The sequence below is a fragment of the Vulpes vulpes genome, chromosome 12, assembly GCF_048418805.1.
Source record: "Vulpes vulpes isolate BD-2025 chromosome 12, VulVul3, whole genome shotgun sequence".
Classification (NCBI taxonomy): Eukaryota; Metazoa; Chordata; class Mammalia; order Carnivora; family Canidae; genus Vulpes; species Vulpes vulpes.
In genome coordinates, this window is record NC_132791.1 from 9285963 (window position 1) to 9310600 (window position 24638).

Genomic DNA, 24638 nt, shown 5'->3' on the forward strand with positions numbered 1-24638 from the left:
GCAAGTAGATGTAGGTACTGGATACTAGAGTGGGGCTATTTTATGAAAGTATTTAATACAATTTGCTTTCACAAATTAAGTAAAAATATTGGCCTTTTTGAATAATTTATATTTTTGTCCCTTAGTTTTTAAGGCAATTTTGAATATTTATTTATTTTTAAAGATTTATTTATTTGAGAGAGAGAGAATGTGTGTGTGTGTGTGTGTGTGTGTGTGCTCGTGCATGGGTAGGGGCAGAAGGAGAGGGGGAGAGAGTGAGCCTGAGTGTGGAGCCCAATGTGAGGCTCAATTTCATGACCCTGAGATCATCACCTGAGCTGAAACCATGAGGCCGACGCTTAACGGAATTACCACCCTGGTGCCCTGGCAGTTTTGAATATTTAGAGAAAAATAATTTTTGAAGACATGAGACTTTTCTAATTTTGTGAATTTCTAACTTTTAATTGACATTTTGAGATTAAAACATATTCAAAATTTGAATATTTGAAAACAACCACACATTGTTTTTTAATCCTTTAGATCACTGAAATGAGTTCAAGTCAAGATCATAGGAGAAATAGTGACAGGAAGGAAAAAACTAAAAGGGAAAATAGAACATTTTCAAATAAGGCTGCTGAAACTTTAAAAGCCAATAGCAATAAAAATTAGAGGATACTATTGAGCATAACCCATATAAAATTCAGAAATAAGGCACTATAAGTTATTATTAGCAAAGATTTAATTATTTATGAAAATAAGAAAATTATTCTAATCAAATCCACACCTTGATTTCAAGTCTGATTAAATTCTTGCAACTTCATATTATTTGGTAAATGATTCTTTAGCTACTAATTAAAACATTGAGATGGAAAAGAAGTTTTCAGGATGCCTGAGTGGCTCAGAGGTTGAGCATCTATCTATCTTTGGCTCAGGTTGTGATCCTGGGGTCCTGGGATCGAGTCTCCATTGGGCTCCCTGCATGGAGCCTGCTTCTCCCTCTGCCTGTGTCTCTGCCTTTCTCTCTCTCTCTCTCTCTCTCTCTCTGTGTTTCTCATGAATAAATGAATAAAATCTTTAAAAAAAACTTTCATGTCAAATACATAATTCAGAAGTAACAAATGTAACTCTGAGTTGCACTTTATGAAATAAAATTATATACATAAACCCAGCAGACTGATCAAAAAGGACAAAATCTCAGGTGTGTTACTAAATATGTTGGATAATGATGCTGGAAAATGACTCACGCTTTTGATAGCATGAGATTAATTCCAGCAAAACACGATGTGCCTCAAATTAATGGTAATGATTTTCTATTGGATAAACAAGGTAGAAAATATAGTCTTTCATTTAACACCAAGTCTTTCACACACAGGGTATTAAGCATGTCTTTTTATGATGATGTTTCAACATCTGGGGCCTTACTGGCCCCGACAGGACTGCCCGACCCAAGGCCAGCCAATTACTCATGCTAGTAAAGGACTCACCTGCCAGTGTGACTGTCATATGCCTTCCAAGCAATCCCGAGCCTGTATACCTCACCACCTCTCCATCAGGCTCTTACATCCAGAAAGCCATGATCCACCTGTCCTCACCACTCCAGAGCCAAAAAAAAAAAAAAAAAAAAAAAATCATGTTAAAAATAGTGTGTCCATCAATAGATAAATGGAGAAAGATTTGGTATACATTCACACACACACACACACACACACACAATGGAGTACTACACAGCCATAAAAAAGAATGAAGTCTTGCCATTTGCAACAAGATGGATGGAGCTAGGGAGTATAATGCTATGTAAAACAAGTCAGAGAAAGACAAATACTATATGATTTCACTCATGTGGAATTTAAGAAACAAATGAACAAAGGGAAAAAAGAGAGAGACACAAACCAAGAAAGAATCTAACTATAGAGAACAAACTGATGGTCACCAGAGGGGAGTTGGGTGGGGAGACAGGTGAAATAAGTGATGGGGACCAAGGAGGGCACTGGTGAGGAGCACTGGGTGATGTCTGGAAGTGTTGACTCACTATATTGTACACCTGAAACTACCATAACACTGTATGTTAACTACACTGGAATCAAAATTTTAAAAATTTTAAGAATCTGTAGTGTGAATTCCCACCATGTGTCCCAAGGATGGAAGCTGAAGGTTTCCCGGTGACTTCTCCAACTGTCTTCCACCAGCATAGTGTTTTCTCCTCCTGGCTGAAAACCAAACACAGGTGTGTTTCTAAAAGTTGGAAGGAAGGGCATGAGCTGAACCCACAGCTCAGATTCTGAAAATGCAAACCTGAGGCCTGACATCCCCAGGAGGTGAAGGCATTGCTCAGCAGCGAGGGCCAGGTCCCGGGCCCCAGACTCGCCAACACTCACCTTGCTTGCCCGCTGCTCCTCTTCCTTCTTGTGCAACCCACAATAAAGGCACTTGCCCATATTTCTCCTCATCCTTTCTGCACTCTTCTGATGCTGGTGCTTCCCCTTGGTGTCCTGGGGCACCCTTCCTCATGAGAACTGTGAGCAAAAAGCCATCTCTCCAACGGCACCCATCTCCTGATTGGTTGGCCTCATCATATCTGAATAATAAAACTGACATTTTAAAACACAGAAAAGAAGCTGTGGACACTTTACATTCCACATTCAAGGAAGAGTATTTTATTACTCCTGCTCCATATTTTACAACTACGCTTTGGAATTACCTTTGGCCAATGTTGTATTTACGACTGTAAACTGGATTCTCCATGAAAGTGATATGAAACATCACTTGCACATAAAAAGAAGCATGTATGGAACGTCCAGAATTAGGGAGGGGGGAGTATAGAACTGCCAGGACTGGGGGAAAGTGAACAACTAATGATATTGAACAGACAGGTCAATGCTGACATAGAGCACTGGTTTGAAGTTCTTTTTTTAAGAAAGAAACAACACACCAGTACGAAGCCAAGTATTTTGTGTCCTGGTTAAATAATCTTTGCTTCACTGACTGCACAATATCTACAGAAAACAAGGGAAAGTAGTATAAATGATTCTGAAACTCGGTGCTGACATAAGACAATGAAACAAAGGGTTATTATCCAGGAAGAAAACTTTAAAATGGCTAGAAGAAATGATCATAGTATGTTCAGACAAGAGATTCATATCCAGTTCAATATTTCAGTTTTATATTGATATATTTATATCAGAATGTATCTGATATATTTATATCAGAATTATATATATCAATATATTCAGATTTATATTCAGTTCAATTTGAGGATAGCAGGGACAAATGTCAATTCAGCTAACAGTTACTAGAGGCATTGCTGAATTACCAGAAAAAAACAGGAAAGTTGATGTGAATATTTCATTCATTTAAAATCTATTATAAAAAGCACAGTTATTGACTTCGGTGATGTGGAGATTAAGCAGCTTTCTATATGATTATTGGCCTCTTTTTTGAAGTAACTAATTTTTTGACTATGTCTATACCTAGATGTCTATTTTTTCCTAGTGGTTTGGAGTTCTTTATATATTCTAGATGAATCTACTGACTGGTATTTCTATATCCACTCTGTGTCTTGCATTTTTACTCCTAATAATATCTTCAATTAGAGACCAAGGATTTCTTCATTTTAATGCAGTCTATTTTACCAATAATGTGCTCCACTATTAGTGGCTTTTCTGTCCTGTTTAAATAATCTTTGCCTTCCCCGAAAACTTACTCTATTATTTCTTCTAAAAGACTTACTGTCTTTTTAAATTTGGACCTGCACTTCAACTAGGATTGGGTTTTGTGTATGATGTGAGGCACAGGTCAAGGTTAATCTTTTCCCACAGGGATATCCACTGGACTAAACACTGTTTATCGAACACTGTTTGCTGCCTCCCCACCCCCCAACCTGCTCTGTGTTGCTACCTTTGCACAAACATTAAGCTGTTTTATTTCAAGGGAATTTTCTGTATTGATATGTTTATGTATGGCTTGAAATTTCTTTAATTTAGATTCACTCTCCACTTGGGTTCCTAAATGAATTCAACTTTTTGGGAATGTAATTATGGCCAATAAACAGAAAACAAGGGAAAGTAGTTAGTATAAATGATTCTGAAACCTGATGCTGACATAAGACAATGAGACAAAGGATTATTATCCAGGAAGAATCCAGGAGTGTCAGTTAGCCTTCAAGCAAAGTACAAATTCTAGTTTCTGGACGGACCAAAATCTTTCTCCATCTCTGACTCCATGACTCTTTGCATCTATAGACTATAGGCATGAAGAAGTCAGGACTGTTAGATACATGGTTATTTGTTCTCCATGTTCTCAAACTGCCTAAAGACCCACATTGCTTATATTTGCAATCACATTGTCATTGCTGCTTTAAAAAAAAAAAAGATCGATTGATTGATTTGAAAGAGAGAGAGAGAATGAGCAGGGGAGGGGCAGAGGAAGAGGATCTGAAGCATACACCATCCTAAGCATGGAGCCCAACGCGGGTCTTGACCTCAAGACCCATGAGATAAATAAATGCAATATCACAAAGAGTCAAATGAAATGTCAAAACTTGACAGGGAAGTTATGCCAAATTGAGCAACTTTCACCTGTCGAGTTCGCCTGATTCCTGTAAGCCCCGCGGTCATCAGCAAAACCTACTGGGATCCATAAGTCATTTTCCAAAAGCCACAGATATAGTTGAAATCTTTGGTGAAAACAGGCAGAGAAGAGTAGGACTTTCCGTAAATTTCCTTGATGTTCAGTGCCCACATCTGGATCTGTGCCCAATGGCACATGCTGTAGAGAGGCCCACAGTGTTCATTTGTGAACAGCAGAGCAGAGACCTGCAGCCTGGGTAACAAGACAGGGCAACACTGACAAGTCAGATGGCTGTGGCTGAGTCCAGGCAGGAAGTCATAAAAGTCAAAACCTACTTTCATAAAAGTAGGTTCACTCTTCTTCCCCAAATCTTTGTAGCAGGTCTAAAGATCACAGGCAGCAGTGCAGAGGATATACCCACGTTGAGATTGGACGGAGGGCTCAGAGCAGGGAAATTGAGACCTGAATTTCCATATCCCCCACCCCGCACTCCCATATAAATGTATGTCTGCAAACATAACTGCCACGTATGTGAACAGAAACAAGTTTCTCCAAAGCTAGGTAGCTTGATACGTAACTATTTAAATAGTTCAGCTTAGCTTTGGTTGCATTTTGGCAAGCATTACAGTACCAATGCCTGGGTCCCTCCTTCTGTGATTTGGATCCAGTTGGTGTGGGCTGAAGCCCTGGCGTAAGAAACTCTAAACAGTTACTCAAGTGATTTTTTTTTAAAGATTTTATTTATTTATTCATGAGAGACAGAGACAAGCAGAGGGAGAAGCAGGCTCCCTGTGGGGAGCCTGAAGTGGAGCTCGATCCCAGGGCCTCTGGATCACGACCTGAGTCAAAGGCCTGACGCTCAACCACTGAGCCACCCAGGTGCCCCTCAAGTGATCGTGATCCTTAATGTAGAGTCAGGGTGGAGAACCCTCAAATTAGTTTAAACACGGTAGAACTGCAGCCATCACCCTATAAACCAGGAAACCATCCCCAAGAATATGAGCCCAAACTGCTGGGAAGGGGTTTTCCACTAATGATCAGATTCAGAATGAGTTGACGGGAAATGTACATATTATGGAACAAGGGATCAACATGCTCCTGTATGTGAACTTATTATTATTTCAATTTTTAAATTTTAAGTGGTTTCTATGCCCAACACGGGGCCTGAACTCATGGCCCTGAGATCAAGAGTCACATGCTCTACCAGGAGTTCCCCCCCACCACCACCCCAGAATTTGACTTACTTTTAAAGCTCATACAGGTCATTATCTGATAACCTGATTAAAATTGTTTAACCTAGATATTTTTAAAAGAAGGTTTTGCTAATAATAAAAAGTGGAGGAGTAGCTAATCTCATGCCTCCGTTAGAGTCAGGCTTCAATACCACAGGATATGGGTCATGGGGAGAAACCCAAGCTCTGACGGCGGAATGAAGGGTGTGCCAACTCTGTGGCTCCAGTGATCCGCTGGGGCACCCTGGGCAGGCAACACAGCCTCTCTGAGCTCCCGATAATGGGAATAAAGTCTCAGAAGCCTGGCAGGGATGAAATGGGGTGGCATATCCGCTGCATCTTTGGTAAGGCCCTTTGACATTGGAACTGCCTCCATCCACTCGGGATTGTGGAAAAGATACTCAGGGAGGGTAAGAACAAGGTGACAGTCACAAAACCGCCTGGACTTGCCTGGAGCTGCTACTGAAATATTTTGGGAATGGGGGGCAACCTTGCCTGGTCCGCAGCTGGCAGCCTTGGTCCTGATGCTCTGCCCTCAGCGTGGCTTCAGATACCCACCATCTGCTTCCTCTGACTGTGGATTCATTGGGTCTGTCTTGCTCTGTTGGAAAACTGATTAGCTGGGCCTGTTGCCCTCCCGAGTGGGTATCGCCTATTCAGGAGCACTTCTACCCCAGGCCATTTTCACAGGCCACTGACTAGTCAGAGATGGGGTCCCAGGAGGATGGTGAGGTCCCACAGCACCGAACATGCCTAGAGGAATCCTCTGAAGGAAGCTATAGGCTTGTGGGGCCCTGCAGCAGGCAAGTGTCCCGGAGGGCCTGATTCCTTGCTGGGCATCCCACCCAGCCAGAGCTCATCGGCTAGCAGAAGAAACCCCCAAACCCCTCAACCCTTCACAGTTGTTTGTGTGGCTATGACTTAAAGCCCCCACTAGAGGGCAGGAAACTTTAAGATGATTTTTTTTTTTTTTTTTTTTTTACAGGTGAATAAACTGGATAAATTATTGGAATACGAAATAATCATAGGTGACATTTATTCTGAAAGTTGGGAACTCCCCCAAATGATACACACACACACACACACACACACACACACATTATTTAATTTAAATTACTGTATTCTCTTTGCCTAGTTCTTATCATGAATTTTAATTATACAGTTCTTTCCCCACAACTGCATCGGAAGTTCTATGAGGATAATGTCTGTTTAATTTACTCATCTATGTTGATTGATTAGTGAGTCTGGAGGACTGTGGCGACTGAATAAGTACCTGTTGGGTGAATACATGTTGAATGAATTGAATCTTAGCCTCAAAACCAATTTAAAACCGTTTTTAAAATTTTGTAATATCTCTTTTTAGGCATTTAATTATTAAGTAGTTGTCCCATAGTGTTCCTTCAATAGCTTCCATATGCTTTGTGGGAAATATTCTCTGATAGAGAGTGATAGGTATTGTCAAAACTAAAATCAGTAAGATCCTTCTTTACAAGAACGTGTGCTATTAACTTATTATCTTGATTAAAGACATTGTAATTTTCTGGACCAATCTGTAAATTTGCCTTCAACAAACTCTTATGGTGCTGACTTCATGCCAGGCACTGTTTGAGGACTTTATACCCTTATAAAGATGCTCTCATTATCCCCATTTTATAGATAGGTAAACTGTAACTATTATTGGCCCATTTTGCAGATGGCGAAACTGAGACATGGAGGGATTTAAAAAAAAAATGGCACAGCCTGGATGAAAACCCAGGTATTCTGGCTGCAGACTCCAGGCAGCCGATCACCATACTGCCTCTACAGGTCACTTAAGAATATTTTACGATCATTACATAAAGTCCTAATCGTACAGGTACTGATTCTGATAGGCCACACGCAAAACAAGTTTGGGAAAAGTTTTGTGCATTTTTATCCTGGACTTTTCAATCATTTGACACGATAGTGTTGGGAAAAGAAGATCAGATGGTGCCCTGGCCACTCAAAATCCTGGTTTTAGGCAGGGAGCTACTTTATCATTGTGATGAGGGAACAGAGGACTAGCTGAGGACGAAGCACAACCCCGGGGCAAGCCACTGACAAGCCCTTGAAACAGGCAGAGGGACCTTCCTGAACGGACTCAGCTGCCTCGAGGGTCATACTTTCCTCAGGACAAAAGTCAATCTCAGCCCGATCCTCAGGACCCCGTGAGTCTACTTTAACATGTGAAAATTCCTTTAGAAATTTCCCTTTATCTCTAACCCCCCAAGACACGTGTGGGCGATCATCCCCCAAGCACGTGGCCCACAGATACACATCCGAGGGTCTTGTGACTCAGGCTTTATTAGACGGTAGGAAGTGACCTTTTCCCAACAATAGCCAGCCCCCTACAAGGGGGAAACTTTCTGGAAGGTTCTGGAAACCTTGTTTCCAGAATCCCTTAGAGAGCAGCTATCCCCAAACCCCTCCCGACTCCCAGGTACATAATCAGCCTCCTGTCACAGGCCTGGGACAGCAGCTCTCCCTGCCCACGGGTCCTGTCCCCAGGCTTTAATGAAACCACCATTTTGCACCAAAGATGCCTCAAGAATTCTTTCTTGGGTGTAGGCTCCGGACCTCACCCCAGCAAACCTCACCTGTGTTCCAAAACATCATCAATTGCATGATGAGGAATTACACATGGGGATTCCCTTTCCAAGAAACCAAACACACCAACTTGCAAAGGCCTCTGCTCTAGGGCAGAGGTCTTGGCGTATCAACAGAAAAGCCAAAGCATAAGATGCAAACTTTTTTACAATCCTCAAAATGCAATATACTTGCAGCCAATGGAGTTTTGCAATGAAAACAGCATGTGACAACCGTATGACTCAGCAATTCTGCTCCTGGGAAGCGTAACCAGAAGAACCGTAGACAAGTACTCAAAGAAAAACCTGTACGTGAATATTCATGGCAGCACTATTCACCTTTTCCAATAACGAAGCGTATCATTTCCACCAGGGGCGACCTTTGCATGTCTCTAGCAAGCTGCAGATTCCCTCTTGAGGACCCAAGGACCACAGGCACCTCTAACACAACACGGGAAACAAACCCCTTCGCCTCTCCCACACCCCGGTCCCTTCCTCTCCTAGGCCTACCTCTGTGACTGGAATTACCTTTCATCTCCCAATAAGCATTAAATTGTGTACTCCCAGGTTTACATGTTGATGTACCTCAGAATGTGACCACATTTGGAAATAGGGTCATTGCGGATGTCACTGGTTGGATTAAGATGAGGTCATTAGAGTGGGCACTGATCCCACATGACTGGTGTGACCTTACACAGGGAGGAAATGTGGACACAGAGACAGGCACACATGGAGATCACTATATGCACATGGGGCAGAGATGAAGTGGGGCTCACAGAGGCCAGGGAAGGGCCCCACACGTGGCCAGCAAACCAACAGAAGCCAGGGCGAAGGCCTGAAACAGATTCCCTCCTGGTCCCCAGAAAACAGCAACAACCCTAACCTCTCTGATGCCTTGGTCATGGACTTCTGACCTCCAGGACTGTAGGGCAATAAGCTCCCAGCTGGAGGCCCGGGCTGCCCACTGGGGATCTCCCGTCCATGGCCCCGCCCACGCCCAGTGACCAGAGCCCCCCAGGTCACCTCCAGAAGGGCTCCTGGAATCCAGCCGCGGCCCCTGTAGGAGTGTCGGGAGGGGGTTCTCTGTAAGCCTCGTGGAAGGACGCGACACTGAGGGGCTGAGCTGGCCGGGAGGCACGAGGGCAGGGGAGGGAGGGCCCAGGAATCCTAGGGGATGCGGGGCTGGAGGAGGGGGAGGGGAGCGGAGACCAAGGGGGCCGAGCAGATGCCAGAAGCCTGGGGGGGGGGCTGTCCTCCCGGGATGCGTGTGGCGGGGGCGGGGGGGGGGGGGGTGCAGCTTGGGGGCCCTTCCCACTGGGTCCCCGGCCGCGGCTGCGCACCCGCGGCGCCAGCTCTGAGGCTGCAGAGGCTGCTCCTTCGCCAACCGCAGACCAAACGGACAGGTTTGGGGATGAGAGTCCAGGTCCAGCCCGCGACAGGTGAGACAGGTGAGCCGAGCAGCACCTGGCCTCGCGCGGGCTCGGCTCCGCCAGGAAGGCCCAGGCGCCGGAGGGACGCTGCGATCGAGCAGCGCGGACCCGGGGCTCCCGGGACCCCCAGAAGGGCGGGGCGGGGCGCAGCCGGCCCCCCCCCCCCCCCCCCGCCCTCGGCCCCTCGCTGGTCACCCCCTGCCCTGGCCTCCACCTGCTCGTCTCCTCCCCGCCTGGGGACCCCTTGGGGCCCCCACGCCGTCTCCCCCCCCACTCTTCCTCCTGTCCCGTCCCCTGTCCCGCCTTCCCCGCCCACTCGGGACCCCCACCCGGACCGCCCCTTGCCCTAGCTCCCCCCCCTCGTCTCCCTTACCTCCCCCATCTCGCCCCCCTTTACTTCCCCCCGCCCTCCTCTCTCCCCCCCGCCCCTCCCCGCTTCCCCATCCTCCTCGCTCCCCCTCCTCTTTCCCCCGCCCTCTTACTTCCCCCGCCCCCCTCGCTCCCCCCATCCTCCTCGCTTCCCCCCTCCGCGCCTTCCTCGCTCCCCCCTGCCGCCCTCTTCTCTCCCAATCTCCTCGCTGCCCCCCCGCGCCCTCCTTGCTTCCCCCCTCCTCGCTCCCCCTTCCTCTCCCCCTCCCCGCCCTCCTCGCTCCCCATCCCCCTCTTACTCCCCCCTCCTCCTCGCTCCCCCTCCCCGCCCTCCTCGATCCCCCCTCCTCGCTCCCCCCGCTCCCCCTCCTCCTTGCTTCCCACCCCCCTCCCTTCTTGCTCCCCCCTCCTCGCTCCCCCATCGCTCCCCCCTCCTCGCTCCCTGCTCCCCGCCCTCCTCGCTCCCTCCTCGCTCCCCCCTCCCCCTGGCTCCCCCCTCGCGCCCCGCCCATCCCTGTTTGCTCTGCTCCCGGATCCCATGCTGGGACTGCCCTGCCTCTGCCCGGCCCTGCGGCACTGCTGGCAGCGGGGGCCCTGCTCCATGGCCGAGGGCTCGGGCACGCAGGCCCCGGGGAGAGAGCCCCCGCTCGGCGTCCAGGGCCTGCGAGCCCAGTACTTGAGGCAGCAGAGGGCCCAGGCCCAGCTGGTGGTGCTCCCGAAAGGTAGGAAGGTAGGGCGTAGGGCGTAGGGCCGGGCAGGTGCTGGGGGCAGGAGTGGGGGGCGGGGGAGCTGCAGCCTGGGAGGCCTTGGGGGGGGGGGCGTCAGAGCCGGAGCAAGGAGGCCTGCGTCCGGGCAGCTCCTGCCAACCTGGCCAGCTGCCGGCTGCACCTGACCTCTGCTCCCCCGTTCTCACCTGGCTGGCCTGTTCTTCCTGGTGCCTTGGGCCCCTGCTGGGCAGGTGGAGCGATGGGAGCTCTTCCTGGTTGGGTCTCACCTCCTGCAAAGCTGGAGAAACGGGCCTCTGGAGAGAGCCGACGTGGCGTTCCCAAGAGCCTGGGCAAGGGAGCCTGGGGCTCAGGGACTCAGGAGGCACCTTGGCTCGGGACGTGCTGGTCACAGTCTCAGACAACTTCCCAGGAGGCTTGAGCCGCAGAAGCCTCGGAGGGAGGATGCCTCTTCCCTCTGGGAACTCCGGCTTCATTCCTGGAGGAAGGTAGCGCTGCGGTTCGGTTCCCTCCCAGCCCTTCCCTCTACCAGAGGAATGAATGGGTCAAGGGAGGGGGAAGGTCACGGCTGGGCCCGAGGGTCTCTGTGGCTCTTCTACACTTCAGGACTCATTGGGTGGCTTGCCCTGCACTAGGCCAGCTGGGAAGGGATGAGGGGCCAGAGGGACATCCATCCGGGACAGGAAATGTGTGGCCTCTTGAGACAAAAGTGGCACCACCCGGCTGAAGGTGCCCGGCTCCTGTCACATGTGCTGCTGCCAACCAGGGGGCTCTGTATGAACTGAACCGGCACTGCCCGGTGGCCCCCCTCTCTGCAGGGGGTACACTGAAATGTTCTTGAAGCGCTGGTTCATCCTCAAAGGTCTTTAGTCATTCCGTCACTCAGCACACATTTATTAAACCACTACCAAATGGAAGTACCAGGCTTGCCAGACCCAGCGTTGGGACTCACAAACCCATGTAATGTGCACATCCCAAAGACAGTCAGGCTTGACATGTCCCACAGAACACCCCCCCCCCCGGCCCATCCCTCCCCTCTGGCCCTTTCTCCCACCCACTGGGCGCCCTCCTCCCCTCACTAGCATCCTGGGAGCAGCGAGGGCAGGTTAGTGCCAGAGGGCTGGTCAGGCACTGCTTTGGTCAGGGAAGACTTGGGGCCCCCAGGCCAGGTCGGCCACTCAGCAGGATCTGTGTTGGGGGCAGGGTCCGGGTGTGCCTCCCACTTCATCTTTCTCCTCGTCCTCTGTGGACCCCAGGCTGGGAAGGACAGCTAGGGAGGCTCCTCTCTGCATCCAAGGCCTGCTTGGTCCCCTTGGCATAGTGGAGAAGATACTAGTTCCTAGATTGTCCCATCACGTCCCCTCCTCCTCTGTTCTCAAAGGGACACAGAATGTTTTGGCTCCTTGTAAAGGTTTCCACGTTTGCCATGCTGAGAACCGTGGGGCAGTCCTACAGCGGGAACAAATTTCCAGTCGTTCCCCCCTTTGCAGAGACATGGCTGCACCTGCCCCCACTCCCTTAGCCTCCCAGACCTGGTGATCAGGGGGGTTCCCTCTGCCTGGACCCCTCCACCCCTGCCTGCACTTTGTCCTGTCCAGGGCCTCCCTCAGTGACAAGTGCCTCCTGCAGTGACAAATGGCCGGGATGCTCAAGAGCGCTCCACTGACAAGTCGGAGGCAACTCCAGGCTGGTCACAGACCTTCTCTCTTTGGAACACCTTTGGGTCATTCCCACAACCCTCTCAGCCACCAGGGGTTGACAATAAAGTGTCAGGTGCCACGAGGTGGTAAAAATAGGTCCTTGAGAAAGAAGACAGGCGTCACCTCACCCCTGCAGCCAGTTCAGAGAAGCAGGAGGTGATGCGTGTTCCCAGAACAGTGTCCGTGGGATGGAAGGAGCCCGCAGCCCTCCAAGGAGCTGCTTCCAAATACAGCTCCTCCCTCCTCCACCTCGGGTGGTAAACCCATTCTTGGAATCCCAGAACGCAAAACCCCATAAGTTAAGAGTAATCTTTTCCACTGGCGAGCCCGTGTGCATCTGCACCATTGTCTCAGCCTGAACGCTCGTTCCCTGGCTCTACCTTGGGTTCACTCCTTCACTGCAGTGGAGACCCGGAGTCTGCTATTAAACTCTGTTCTGCTTGGGTTTTTCTTTATTTTTGGGGGGGGGGGGGATTCTTTATAGCATTGGTTAGCACCGGCTATTTTATTATGATATATTCGCTTGCTTCCTGTTGTCCCAGCCCGCTAGAGCATATCCACGAAGATGTGGCTGTTGCCTCAATGTTTACTGCCATTTCCCCCCGAACCTAGAATAAATAATGCCTGGCACATAATAAATGCTCAATAAATACCTGTTGAATGAATGAATAATTGTGCGTGAGTCTGTGTGTGTGTGTGTTAGAGAGAGAGAGAGAGATTGTATGGATGTGAATGTGTGGGCAGGGGAGGGAGTGTACACGTGTGAGCATGCAAGTGGGATCATGTGTGACCCACGTGTGTGTACACACACATGCAATGTGATGGTACCAGGCTTCCTTGACCTTTTGGGATAGCATTCCTTCAGCTCAAAAGCTCTGAGACACCCCCCCCCCCATGAGAGGTGCCCATGTACGTTCCAGTGGTGACCCTGCTTGTGACTTGCTTTGTCAGGAGGGTACACGCCCGCTCCTGCTGAGTCCATGGTCAGTCCTGTTTGGATTAACAAGGAGAGAAGGCGTTCACTGTCCCTGGAGGAGACGGATCCTGAGGCAGAGGGGATGCGGGAGGAGGCTGACAGAGGCTGTCTTCAGGCTCTCGAGTCTCCGTGGAACACGCACCTAGAGATGTACCGCTGGGTACAGACCTTCCACCAGGAAACCGGCCTTCAGGTAAAACACAAGGCCAAGCTCATGGGGTCTGAGCAAAGGCTCCCTCAGGAAGGAGACCCAGGCTTGTTCGAAAACAATCAGATGACTCAGCAAGGGACCACCATCCCCCGAACAGCCCGGCCAGAATGTCAGGTGGGCCGTGCCCAAACAAAGGCAGTGGGATCTGGCGTAAATGTAGGCATTCAGTGCCCTCCTTCCCTAAAGAACCCAGGCAGGTCTGGAAAAGCAGCTCACTATCCATTTCCCCAGAGGAAAACTCCTAGGATCTCTCAAACTGCCAGGAAGCTGGGCTTGTACGGCCCAGCCTGAAGCTCTCTGCTCAGCCAGTGTCTCAGCGTTGAAAGCACCAGTGGCCTCATCAAAGAACCAGGAGACGGAGCCACAACTCGGACCTCTAGCTATGAGCCAAGACTGGACTAACTCAGTTGCAGGGATTTTGAACTTCATGGTGGACATAGGGTCTCACCCTTTAAAACTGAAGAGCCCGCCTAGGCCAGATGGCCCATGGTCCAGGATGAAAGAGCGCTGTGCGATCAACGTGGCCTTATTCTGCTTGTCTACGAAGACATCGCTACAGAGCCCTAGATGCCCACTCCTTGGGAAGGCCCAGTAGGACATCTTCTCCATCCCTAGAAATGGAAACTTTGAAACATGACACAGGCACCCTAGCCAATGGAATGCCTTAGCAGGGCCCCGGAATCAATGAGTGTTGGGCATTCTTGTTTCCAGTATCTTCTGATGATCTGGAGGTGAGCTCTGAGAATTGCCTTTTTCTGGTTACTGTGCCTGGAGGCCAGCTCACTGAGAAGGCCCTACATTCCTTGGTAGTGACCATATTACTTCAGCTGAGCCTCCCAAACTGTGGTCACTCAGGGTTTAAAAAAACCACCCTACTATTTTGTGTGTTTAAGGGCGTTCGGGAAGGGTGGCCATTTCTTCCCTCTCACCGAGACTGCACGTTCCAGTGTCACCACAGGTGTATTTCCTTCTCTCTTTCCCTCTGTTCCTCCCTCCCTCCCTCCCTTGCTTCCTTCCATCCATCCCATTTGTCTGTTTTCTTACTCTCCCTGCCTTTCTCTCCTCTCCTACTTGCTCTCTCCTAATTAAGTTCTTATAAACACTGCTGGTCATTGAAGATAAATAGTAAGAGGAGCCTAAGTAGGAAACCAAAAAAAAAAAAAAAAAAAAAAAAAAAAGAAAAGAAAAGAAAAAGCTTGGAAAATATGTCTTCCCCACAAACGCTTTCCTTTTCAGCCAAATTTGAGGCACCCAGATCTTTCCCTGGGGTATTTTAAACTTAGGACAAAGTAAAGCAGGTGTTACTTGGATAATGGGAAGAAAGCAGGGCTTTCCTGGTTAATGTGTGACTTTATTAACAATATTTAAACACACCGAAGGTGCCTTTCCCTCACCTCAGATAATATCTCTGTAAAGTTTCACTTGTGTTTCCCTCTTTTCCCCCAGTGGTGATCCAGTCTTGCCCATCTACACCCAGGGTTGTTAACGAGGTGTGTCGTTACCTGGCAAAAATACGAATGCGCCTGCTTCTTGGATCACCCAGAAACTCACTCCAATTTGGGGAATTGTTGCAATTCCTTTTGCAAAAAATAAGAGCCACTGGGGGGTGGGGGGGAACACAAGAGCACAAGAGCCACTGTTAATTTTTTTCTAGTCTAATGAAAAAGGACATTTTCTGAAAAGCCCTTGTCCTTTGCTCCGTTTTAAAGAGGATCGCCATACGTAACCCCTTTTTCTACAACATATCAATTGGGACAGACTATGTTTTGCTGCAGAAACAAACCCTCAGATCTCACAGCAGGTGCTTTTCTTCACTCCTGGAAGGTCCATGTGCATTTGGGCAAACTTCCCAAGGCAGCTCTCCTGCAAGCGCTGCCAGCAGTTTGGCCTCATGCCACCTGGAAGACCAATGCTGGTTTCCCTAAACGCTGTAGCAGGAGAAGAAAGTGCACTACCAGTCCTGGACTGGCTTTCAAACCTCTTGTACTTACGTTTCATTGCCCAAAGGAAGTTCCGGGTCCTCTCTTCCCATCAAGGGTATGCAATCATCCCATGTGCCTGGAAGGAGAGCAGGAATAGGAAAGCCCAGGTGAGCAGCACTAAGGCTAGCACGGGTGGATAGGGGCCAGGTTAGAGTACAGTAGGAGATTCCATCCTGAGTACAATAAACAGCCATTTAGAGATCTACACGTGAGACTAAAATGATTTAATTTGCCTTTTAACCAGATTACTCTGGTTGTTCTATGGAGAAAGGGTTGAGGGTCACAGTAAGAGGCAACACCAGGGAGAAAATGGCCAAGTACAGTGGAAAGGTGCTGTTAGTTCAAGCTAGAGGAGGAGCCACAGAGATGGGGTGGGGGGGGGGAAGCGAATACACTGGATATGAATTTTGGAGCTAGAGTCATTAGGATTTAAGGAAGGAAGATTCAGTTTGAGGGATCCTGAGTTTGAGACGTTCGTGAGATACGCAAACGAAGATACCAAATGGGCCGGTGGATGAATGCGACCAAAGTTCTGGGCGGGACACGAATTTAAGTGGCACGAGTGTGCAGAGGTACTGGAAAGGACGAGGCAAGGCGAGCTCACCCATGCAGGGTGTGGAGAGAGGACGGGGTCCGGAATGAGTCCTGAAAATGCAGTTTACTTCGTTGAAAGAACTCTAAGGATCTTTCCATCCTTCTTTAGGAGAAGCAGGAAAGGAGGAGGAGGGACAGTGAAGGACCCTGACCGGGGAGTAAAGGAGAGCCAGGACGGTGGGGTGTCACAGACTTTAAGAGGCAAGACATGGGACAGGTCACTCCCCTGACCTCACCCCTCGCACTCATCCCTTTTCTAGATCCATATTCCACAATCTGAAGTTGCTTTTTCTTGAGCATGGGTTTACAAGGCCAGAGCCCTGGGGCGCCTGGGTGGCACAGTCAGTTAAGCATCAAGACTCCTGATTTCAGGGACGCCTGGGTGGCTCAGCAGTTGAGCCTCTGCCTTCGGCTCAGGGCGTGACCCCGGGTCCGGGGATCGAGCCCCCACATTGGGCTCACAGCGAGGAGTCTGCTTCTCCCTCTGCCTGTGTCTCCGCCTCTCTCTCTCTCTCTGTGTGTGTCTCTCATGAATAAATAAATAAAGTCTAAAAAGAAAATAACTCTTGATTTCAGCTCAGGTCATGACCGCAGGGTTGTGAGATCGAGTCCTGCATCTGGCTTCACACTCTGTAGGGAGTCTGCTTAAGATTCTCTCTCTCCGTCTCCCTCTCCCACTGCCCCTCTCCTCTCTAAAAACTAAATACATAAAGATAAGTAAATAAAAAGCCAGAGTCCAAGGGGCTATGCCCGAGGAGGAAAACATTTTAGCCAAGAACAGGCCAGGTCAGTGTCGTCAAATTCAGGTCAGAGCAAACCGCCTGCCATCAAGGCCGACCGGACAGGATGGCGTCTGTGCCCCAGAGGCCTGGCCTTCCCTGGGACTGAGCTGCTGTCATGCTGAGGGTGGGGCTGAGGATCAGGTGTTCCTACCAAAGCCTGAAGGGACACAGGGCACGGGCAGGGCTGGTTTGGAATCTTCCCTCTTCCCACCAGGGTGCTCCTGCCAAGAGCATTAGGCCAGCACCCTCCCCTCCGCCTCCCAATCACACTCACACTTCTATCAAGCCCTAGGCTGGTGCACCTGCTCGGGCGCAGCTTAGTGTGGGACCCCCTGCACCTCTGATCCTCTCTCTCCCGTGCTGGGCAGGACTAGAGCTACCCTCTTCTCGAGCGCTCTCCACTGTGCTAGCAGAGGAAGAAGCTTCTGGAAACCAGAGACCAGCCAGCTCACGTCACCGTGAGTCCCACAGCAGGTCTCCCAGCCTTCCGACCACAGCGAGGACCCCCCACCCCACCCCGACGTGGCTGCTGGTATGGGCGTCAGTCCTCTCAGCACTGCCACTGGGAGACATGACCTTGGCTGAGTGGCTGAGCTCTCTGAGACACACACGTCCTAGTTGGAAGAGGAGGTGTCAGCAGCCCCCCAAGTTTTCATGGCAATTCCACCACATGCCCGCCAGGGGGCAGTCACTTCAAGCTGGTTCCCTAACTTCATCCCAAGTCTTACCTCACACTCCAGTTAGACCCACCGACCTCCCTCCCTGCCCCAGCAGGCCTGGCAGCAAGCACTTTTAAGACCAGGGTTGAGGTGGGGGTGGGGGGACATGGTGCCCTTGTTCACACAACCCTCTCTCGTTCCATGGGTACAGTCTTTTCGCATCAGGGCGGAAGGCGCAGAGTGAGCACAGATGGCTCCTTATGGGATTGGCTGTGGTGCCTTTTGGGGCTCTCTTCCCTTGGCTGTCTACAGTGGCCCGGCTCAAGGTCTGTGGGCTTGGTGTGGACGGCTGGTGGCCCCACAGGCTCCTGCAGGTGAGGGGACTCCCTCCCACCCCCTATGCATCAGGTCCACCTCGCTTTCCCGGGTGGCCGGGTCTTGTCTACTCTCTGCTGGTGCACCTGGGGCCTGTGCCATTCCCGCACCCGTGTCCCACCACCACCTCTGCAACAGGACGTGGCCTGCTTAAGCAAACGAAATCCAAGCCTGTAGAGCCTCTAGGTCACAAAATTGCAACCTAAAGGACAACCGGTCACACATAACCAACTAGGCCTTGGGCTGTAACCAATCAATAGCTTCCTCGCTTCGCTTCCCTGTCTGCCCTATCAAAGTCTCTCCCTGAGCTCTTGATGGGGTTCCCCTAACCACTTGTAGTTTGGGGCTAACCGGATGTCAATAGATTTTTGCTCAAATAAACTCTTTCAGTGTTTGCTATGCCTCAGTTTATCTTTTAACACTACTGTGTTGCATTACTTCCTTCTAATTTCTTCCCTCAATTTATTCTGTATCATCATAGCTGGGGAATCCTCTTGAAATATTTTTGACTTAAAAAAAAAAGGGGGGGGGGAAGCCTGGGTGGCTCAGCGGTTGAGCACTTGCCTTTGGTCCAGGGTGTGATCCTGGAGTACCAGGATCAAGTCCCACGTCAGGCTCCTTGCATGGAGCCTGCTTCTCGTCTGCCTATGTCTCTGCCGTGCCCTCTCTCTCTCTCTGTGTGTTTCTCATAAATAAATAAAAATCTTTTAAAAGTAAAAATAAAAATAATTTTTTTAAAAAAAGAAATATTTTTGACTTGATAACTGACAGTGGGGAAATTGCTGCTTCTCCCGGGAGGCCAGAGAGAACCCTGTGGCTTTTTCTAAATACTGCTTCTTAAAACCTAACCCTGCGCCAGCCTTTGAGACATTGGTTACCACACTTTGCTCGAACATTCCTTTAGATCTCTTCCTTATTATTTAGGAAGACCCAACTGACCCGCCATCAACATTTTCCATCTGCACATCAGTTCCTGAAATGTTCTTTTTTTTATTTTTTTATTGCTGTGATTACGTTTCCCCCACAGCTAATGAACAATATGCTTCCTGGAAACAGTGTTCAAGGGACTGAACCTCTCATTTTATTTCTTGGCTCTGGGTTTGTGGCAGTTACATTAGGATTTCCCCTTCACTTCTGTCCAGAAAGACAATCCATGCACTATGTATTATTAAGCCTTTTATCTCCCCTTTGTCTGTTCATTGATAATTGACCACCTGGCTGTTTTAATCCACCCCCTGAATTCCCCAAATCCGGGATCATAACCAAGGCTGGGCAGCATGCCAACCCCCCAGCCTTGGCCAAGAAATGGAAGAAGGAAGGGGAAAGGTGCTGGTGGCAAACAGTGCATCGTCTGCCAACCCAAACTCCAAGTGCTTTTTAAGCCTGAGCTAGCCCCTAGGATCAACAGGAGATCTAGGTCAGCAAATATTGTCCCAGGGTAAGAGCTGCCCCCCTTCACAGGAAGCGCAGTGCTCTCTTGGTTGGAGGGTCCTGAGACAGCTCGTCCCCGCTCCTGCACTAGCCGTGGATTCCTGCTCCTGCCCATCCTTCCACTTGCCAGATTCTCCCCACAAACCAGACCCTTGCTCACTCTTTTTAAGGTTCTGCCCACAGCACACATGTGGCCACCCTCACAACCTGAGGACTAGGGGAGGTTGTCCCCCAAATCCCAAGCTCCTCTCTGCTGAGCTCTACCACATGCTGGCAAGATCCACGGGAAGACCCCGGACCAGCCAAGGACCATCACCAGTCCCCAAAGGGTGTGTGTGCAAAGGAGACTCCATACAAGTGCTCACGGTGGCAAACCCTGGTGAGTTGGCCCATGAGTGAGCCGTGGGTTCCCTTCGGGCCCTCCAGCATTAGGCACTCACCTGGACTGGCCCAGTTCTCGGAGACTGTGCTTCCCAACCCTGACTGCACAAGAGAATCATGAGGGGACTTGGAGAATATCCAATTAAATTACAGTCTCTGGACTAGGGCCAGAGCATTGATATTCCATATTTTTCTTTTTAACCAAGGCATAAAACATGTATAATGTGGGAAGGGCACTAATCTCCAGTGTGTGTCTTAAAGACATACATATTTATACATATAAATATATACTTATTTTCACACAGAGATACACACACACACACACACACACACACGCACCATAGATCAAGATAAACATTTCTAGCATTCTGGAAAGTTCCCTTCAGCCTCTTCCCAGTAACCAACCATATTTTCCCATGGTCCTTTTTCCATTTTTGGCCTTTGGTGGCATTTGCTTTAATTTTTCTTTGTTAAATCCTCACCTCCTCTTTTTTTGTTTTTGTTTTTTTTTTAACAGATGATTGTCTAGACCAGCTGGTTTTGAGCGGGGGCACTTTTTGGAAGCTCCCCCTGATGATTCAAATATGTGGTCAGCAGTCAGACCCACTACCTTAGGACCCCATGGATTGCAAACCAGAGGCTCAAAGTTACTCAAGGGACAGAGGCTTCTCGGTGGGGCCAAGCACAGCACTTGTAAGAATCTTCATGTGCCTTCTCCTTTGGGTCCCACACTTCTTCTACTTGACTTCCTAAGGACAGGGAGCAGGGATGGGGGCCGTTCTATTGCCCATGCCTATTGTATCACGCCAGCTTTGTGCGTGGGAAGATCCTACATCTGGGACTCTCTAAAAAAGAAAGTTGACCAGAAGGATCATTGATCCTCCTACAAATATGCAGGCCCAACTGTATTCTATTCTAGGATGGAGTTATATGGGGAGAGAACACTTTGGACTTCCTCTAGGGCCCACCCGGGTGTCCCTTCCATATATGAAACCAGAAACCTATTGGTCACTTCTTGCCACCGGGTTTTATAATTTCAGGATTCTTCTTGACACGAACTAGAAGCCATACACAGACAAGGATCAACTCAGCGATTATACTTAGAACACTTCTGGGCAAAGTTCTGGAACAGTTTGGGCAAAAAGCTCCCCAGAACACCCTCTGTGGTATTTCTCCAGGGAAGAGGAGTGTGGGCAAAGAGTTATTTTCAGAGTGTTGTTAGGACACTTAAAAAAACTTCAGAGTGATTAACTTTGGAGCGATCGGGGGCACCAGTGGTAGTGGTACCCCAGCCGATCACCTAGCTCCATGGTCTGCAGGCCAGCAGCATTAGCTTCACTGGGCACGTCAGAAATGAGGATAATCTGGCCCCACCCCGACCCACTGACCCAGAAACTCTGGGGGTTTCTTAGCAGTGTGTGTCTTAGCAGGTCCTCCAGGTGATTGTGGTGGAGTCTCATGGGTCGCGATACAGGCTGTCCCCTGCCTTCATGTGTGATTGGTACACGGGTGCCGCATTTGCTAGGTTTCCTCCTACAGATCTCTTTCAGCACAAAAAGACCCCTTCAGTGACCCAACCCCTTGCAAAGAGACATCGGAGACTTGCCTACTGGCTCTGGAGGGGACAGGGAAGAAAAGTCACTCCTCAGGCCCCATAGGAAGGGAACAGAGCCTCTTCCCCTCTGTTCCAACAAGCCCCGTGGCCCAGTAGCCCTGAGTGGCTTGCTTTCTGAGTCCAGACCCAGATGGAGCAGCACGGCTCTTGGGCCTCAGTCATACACCTACTCATAGACCATGAGCGGTGGGGCCCAGAAGCCCAGTCATGGGAAGGGCAAGACTAAGTAAGAACCACTTGCTACAACACTCCCCTGGGTGAGCCTGGAGGAGTCTGGCCGTCCCCATTCTTAATACCTTCAGTGCCCGGCCACTGGAAGGAGTCGGCTTCATGGGTGTCTCTAATGCCGAGCTGGTCCCCTAGGCACGTTGTGGCTTCGTGGCCAGCCCTAAATGGTCAAAGCCCTACAGTTCCCCCCAAACCAGATACATGTCGTAAACCCAATTACCACGACTATGTGCTGCTACTGGGACAACTCTCCCCCCACCCGAACAACTCATGACTCCGTGGTTAAAGAACATCGCTCATCTGTAGGGCCTGCAATTCAGAGAAGGCAGCTCAAGTGCAAGCAGAGGCCTGACCTAGAGACCCTGCAGAAGGCCCTATTCGACCGCCCACCCCGGAGGGAGACGCAGGTAGCATGACTTAGGGACGGCCGAGCACCGGCAGCTGGCTTTCATGGTGGGTGACTGTCCTAGTGGCTCCCCCGTCCAGGCTGACCCTTGTCGTGAGGCTCCACGAAGCCTACCAGCCCTGCCTCCATGGTACGTGGGATCTGTGGGATGTGGGCGTTCGAGGGGCATCTCTGTGGCACAAGGAGGCAAGCGTGATCCTTGGTGTTAAAAGACAAGGGAGATCCTGATTATTCCAGAGGGCTTCCTGGTTCTACGTTCCTCTCATCTGTCCTTGTCTCTTCCTCCTACAGGTTGTGCTGTTGCAAGTCCAGAAAAGGGGGACGTCCGGGTGGCTCAGAGGTTGAGCCTCTGCCTTCGGCCCAGGGCGTGACCCCGGGGTCCCGGGATTGAGTCCTGCAGGGAGCCTGCTTCTCCCTCTGCCTGTGTCTCTGCCTCTCTCTCTCTATCTCTCATGAATAAATAAATAAAAATCTTTTTTTCAAAAAAGAAAAGTCCAGAAAAGGATAAACTAGATGTGGACTATGTACTGAGAGAGGATATGCAGCCCTAACCACATTTGCAACGGCCTATTCCTTCAGGCTACATGTGGGTTTTCCCTTGCCAGCTTCTGGGATGGCAGCAGAAGTTCTAGCAATAGTTTCCTGGTCTCTAGAAGCCAGTCGACTGTCTGTCTTGATGCAGGCAAGCCCCAGCCGCCGAGGACAGTGCGACACCCCTAAGCTTTCAGTAAAGGCCTTTACTGCGTTTTACCTCTTCCTAAAGCCGGACGGTGCCCTGACAACAGGTCCTGGGGGCGGTGGGGGAACAGGATGAAGAAGACGCCAACGTAACTAAATCTGCCCTCGGACCTTGAATAGCTCCCCTTGGACTATGACATGAGAGACAAGTCACCCCTCTTTTTTCAGACCCTGAATTAATTACTGGGTCTCTTTGTTGCCAGCCTAGCTTTACCCCACCCCGTGCAGAAGCCGACACCTAGAATCACAGTGATCGTGTAAAATGTGCATGTGCACGTGAACAGTAGGGGCCGAGGAAAACCTGCCCCAGCCTAGAAGCTGCAGAGAAGCTGGAGAAGCTGCAGAGAAGCTGGAGAAGCTCTGAGGCCCAGCAGAACAGTTGGCACGACTCAATAGGCCCTGGTGACCAGTCAGAAGGCAGGCCGCATGCCTGGCTGGAAAACCCCCCAAATTTTAGCACATGTTGGCTCTTAGTTAGTGACAGTGGTGGCCTCTAGCAGCCGGCCAGGGCCGCACCCATGGCCCCACCTTGGTGGACGCACCCAGCTTCCTGCTGGCGCTGGCCTGTGCTGCGGGCAGGCTCTGTGTCTGCGGGAAAGCCGGGCTGGGCCTGCACCAAGCCGGGAGGTGCACCTGCTGCGGCATCTGGGGGACGCCCGGGGACGTCGGGCAGGTGGGAGCAAGGCCTGGCCCGCCCGGGTCCGGATCCTCCTTGCACCCCCCGCTCACGTCACCTGCACCAGGTCATTCAAACTCCCGGAGTGGGTTTCCTCCTTTGTAGATTGGGAGGATGCAGGCCCCTCGGGAAGCAACGCAGGGAAAGGGCCGCGCCCTCGCACGCAGGCGCCTGCTGCCATCTGGTGGCAGAGCTCAGTTTTGCACCGAAATGGACGTGGAAGTAACGGGCCACGTTTGACCGCCCTGTGGGGTCGCACACGTGGTGGCTCCCATCGTGGCGTCTGGGGGTGCGGCCGTGGGCACGATCTCGGAGGATCCCAGCCTCGGGGTGGGAGCGGGAAAGGTCCGAGTCCCCGCCAAGGCTCTGGGCTGGGGATGCCGCTTTCACTTTGGAGGCCGCTGCCACCCGGTGGCCGCACCGCGTACCTGCAGGCACAGGTGACCCCGGAAGCGAGGCTCCCCCTTTCCCTGGATCAGCGAAGCCCGGAGCAGCCCTCCTGGCCCTCTAGGGAAGCGCCTCCCTCCGCGTCTCCTGGCCAGGTTCGCAGCACCCGTTGACCCTCCACTGAGGACTTCTGGAATAGTCCTGGCTTCTGCTAAACACCTTTCCCTTGGATCTCTCGCTCTCTCTTGCCCAGAAGATGACCACAGTTATAAGGGTCCTACACTTAGAAGAAAACTTAAAAGCATAAGATAGTGCAGGAGCTGCACAGGAAGGCCTGTATGGACACATGGCCTGACTTTGGAGCCGCTTTGGACCACATTCCCGATGCTAAGAGCCCCCCCATTTCCAGTGGAAACCATCCCGGGTGTGGACACATGGCCTGACTTTGGAGCCGCTTTGGACCCACATTCCTGACGCTAAGAGCCCCCCAATTCCAGTGGAAACCATCCCAGGTGTGGACACATGGCCTGACTTTGGAGCCACTTTGGACCCACATTCCCGACGCTAAGAGCCCCCCCAATTCCAGTGGAAAC

At 50.4% G+C, this 24638-nt stretch overlaps 1 protein-coding gene and 1 long non-coding RNA gene across 3 annotated transcripts; one reads left to right on the top strand and one right to left on the bottom strand.

Moving 5' to 3' along the window:
* Window positions 1-1467: 1467 nt before the first annotated feature.
* On the bottom strand, window positions 1468-11392 carry LOC112923050 (uncharacterized). The gene is made up of 5 exons (XR_003235592.2): window positions 11093-11392; window positions 4554-4797; window positions 2355-2554; window positions 2104-2186; window positions 1468-1573 (listed from the first exon to the last, which is right to left on the bottom strand). It is a non-coding gene; the product is annotated as an uncharacterized lncRNA (long non-coding RNA).
* On the top strand, window positions 10659-22708 carry C12H9orf152 (chromosome 12 C9orf152 homolog). 2 transcript variants are annotated; one of them, XM_026002750.2, is made up of 3 exons: window positions 10659-10901; window positions 13556-13773; window positions 22536-22708. In XM_026002750.2, the coding sequence occupies exons 1-3, from the start codon at window positions 10718-10720 to the stop codon at window positions 22587-22589; spliced, it is 456 nt and encodes a 151-aa protein (XP_025858535.2). In that variant the 5' UTR covers window positions 10659-10717; the 3' UTR covers window positions 22590-22708. The 2 variants fall into 2 exon arrangements, with proteins under 2 accessions (XP_025858535.2, XP_025858534.2); XM_026002749.2 differs by lacking the exon at window positions 22536-22708 and having other exon boundaries at window positions 13556-14985.
* The last annotated feature ends 1930 nt before the right edge of the window (window positions 22709-24638 follow it).

Coding starts and splice junctions, on each gene's coding strand:
- C12H9orf152 (XM_026002749.2), top strand. CDS start 10,718: ATGCTGGGACTGCCCTGCCTCTGCCCGGCCCTGCGGCACTGCTGGCAG. Junction 10,902..13,555: donor GCTGGTGGTGCTCCCGAAAG/GTAGGAAGGTAG, acceptor TTGCTTTGTCAG/GAGGGTACACGCCCGCTCCT.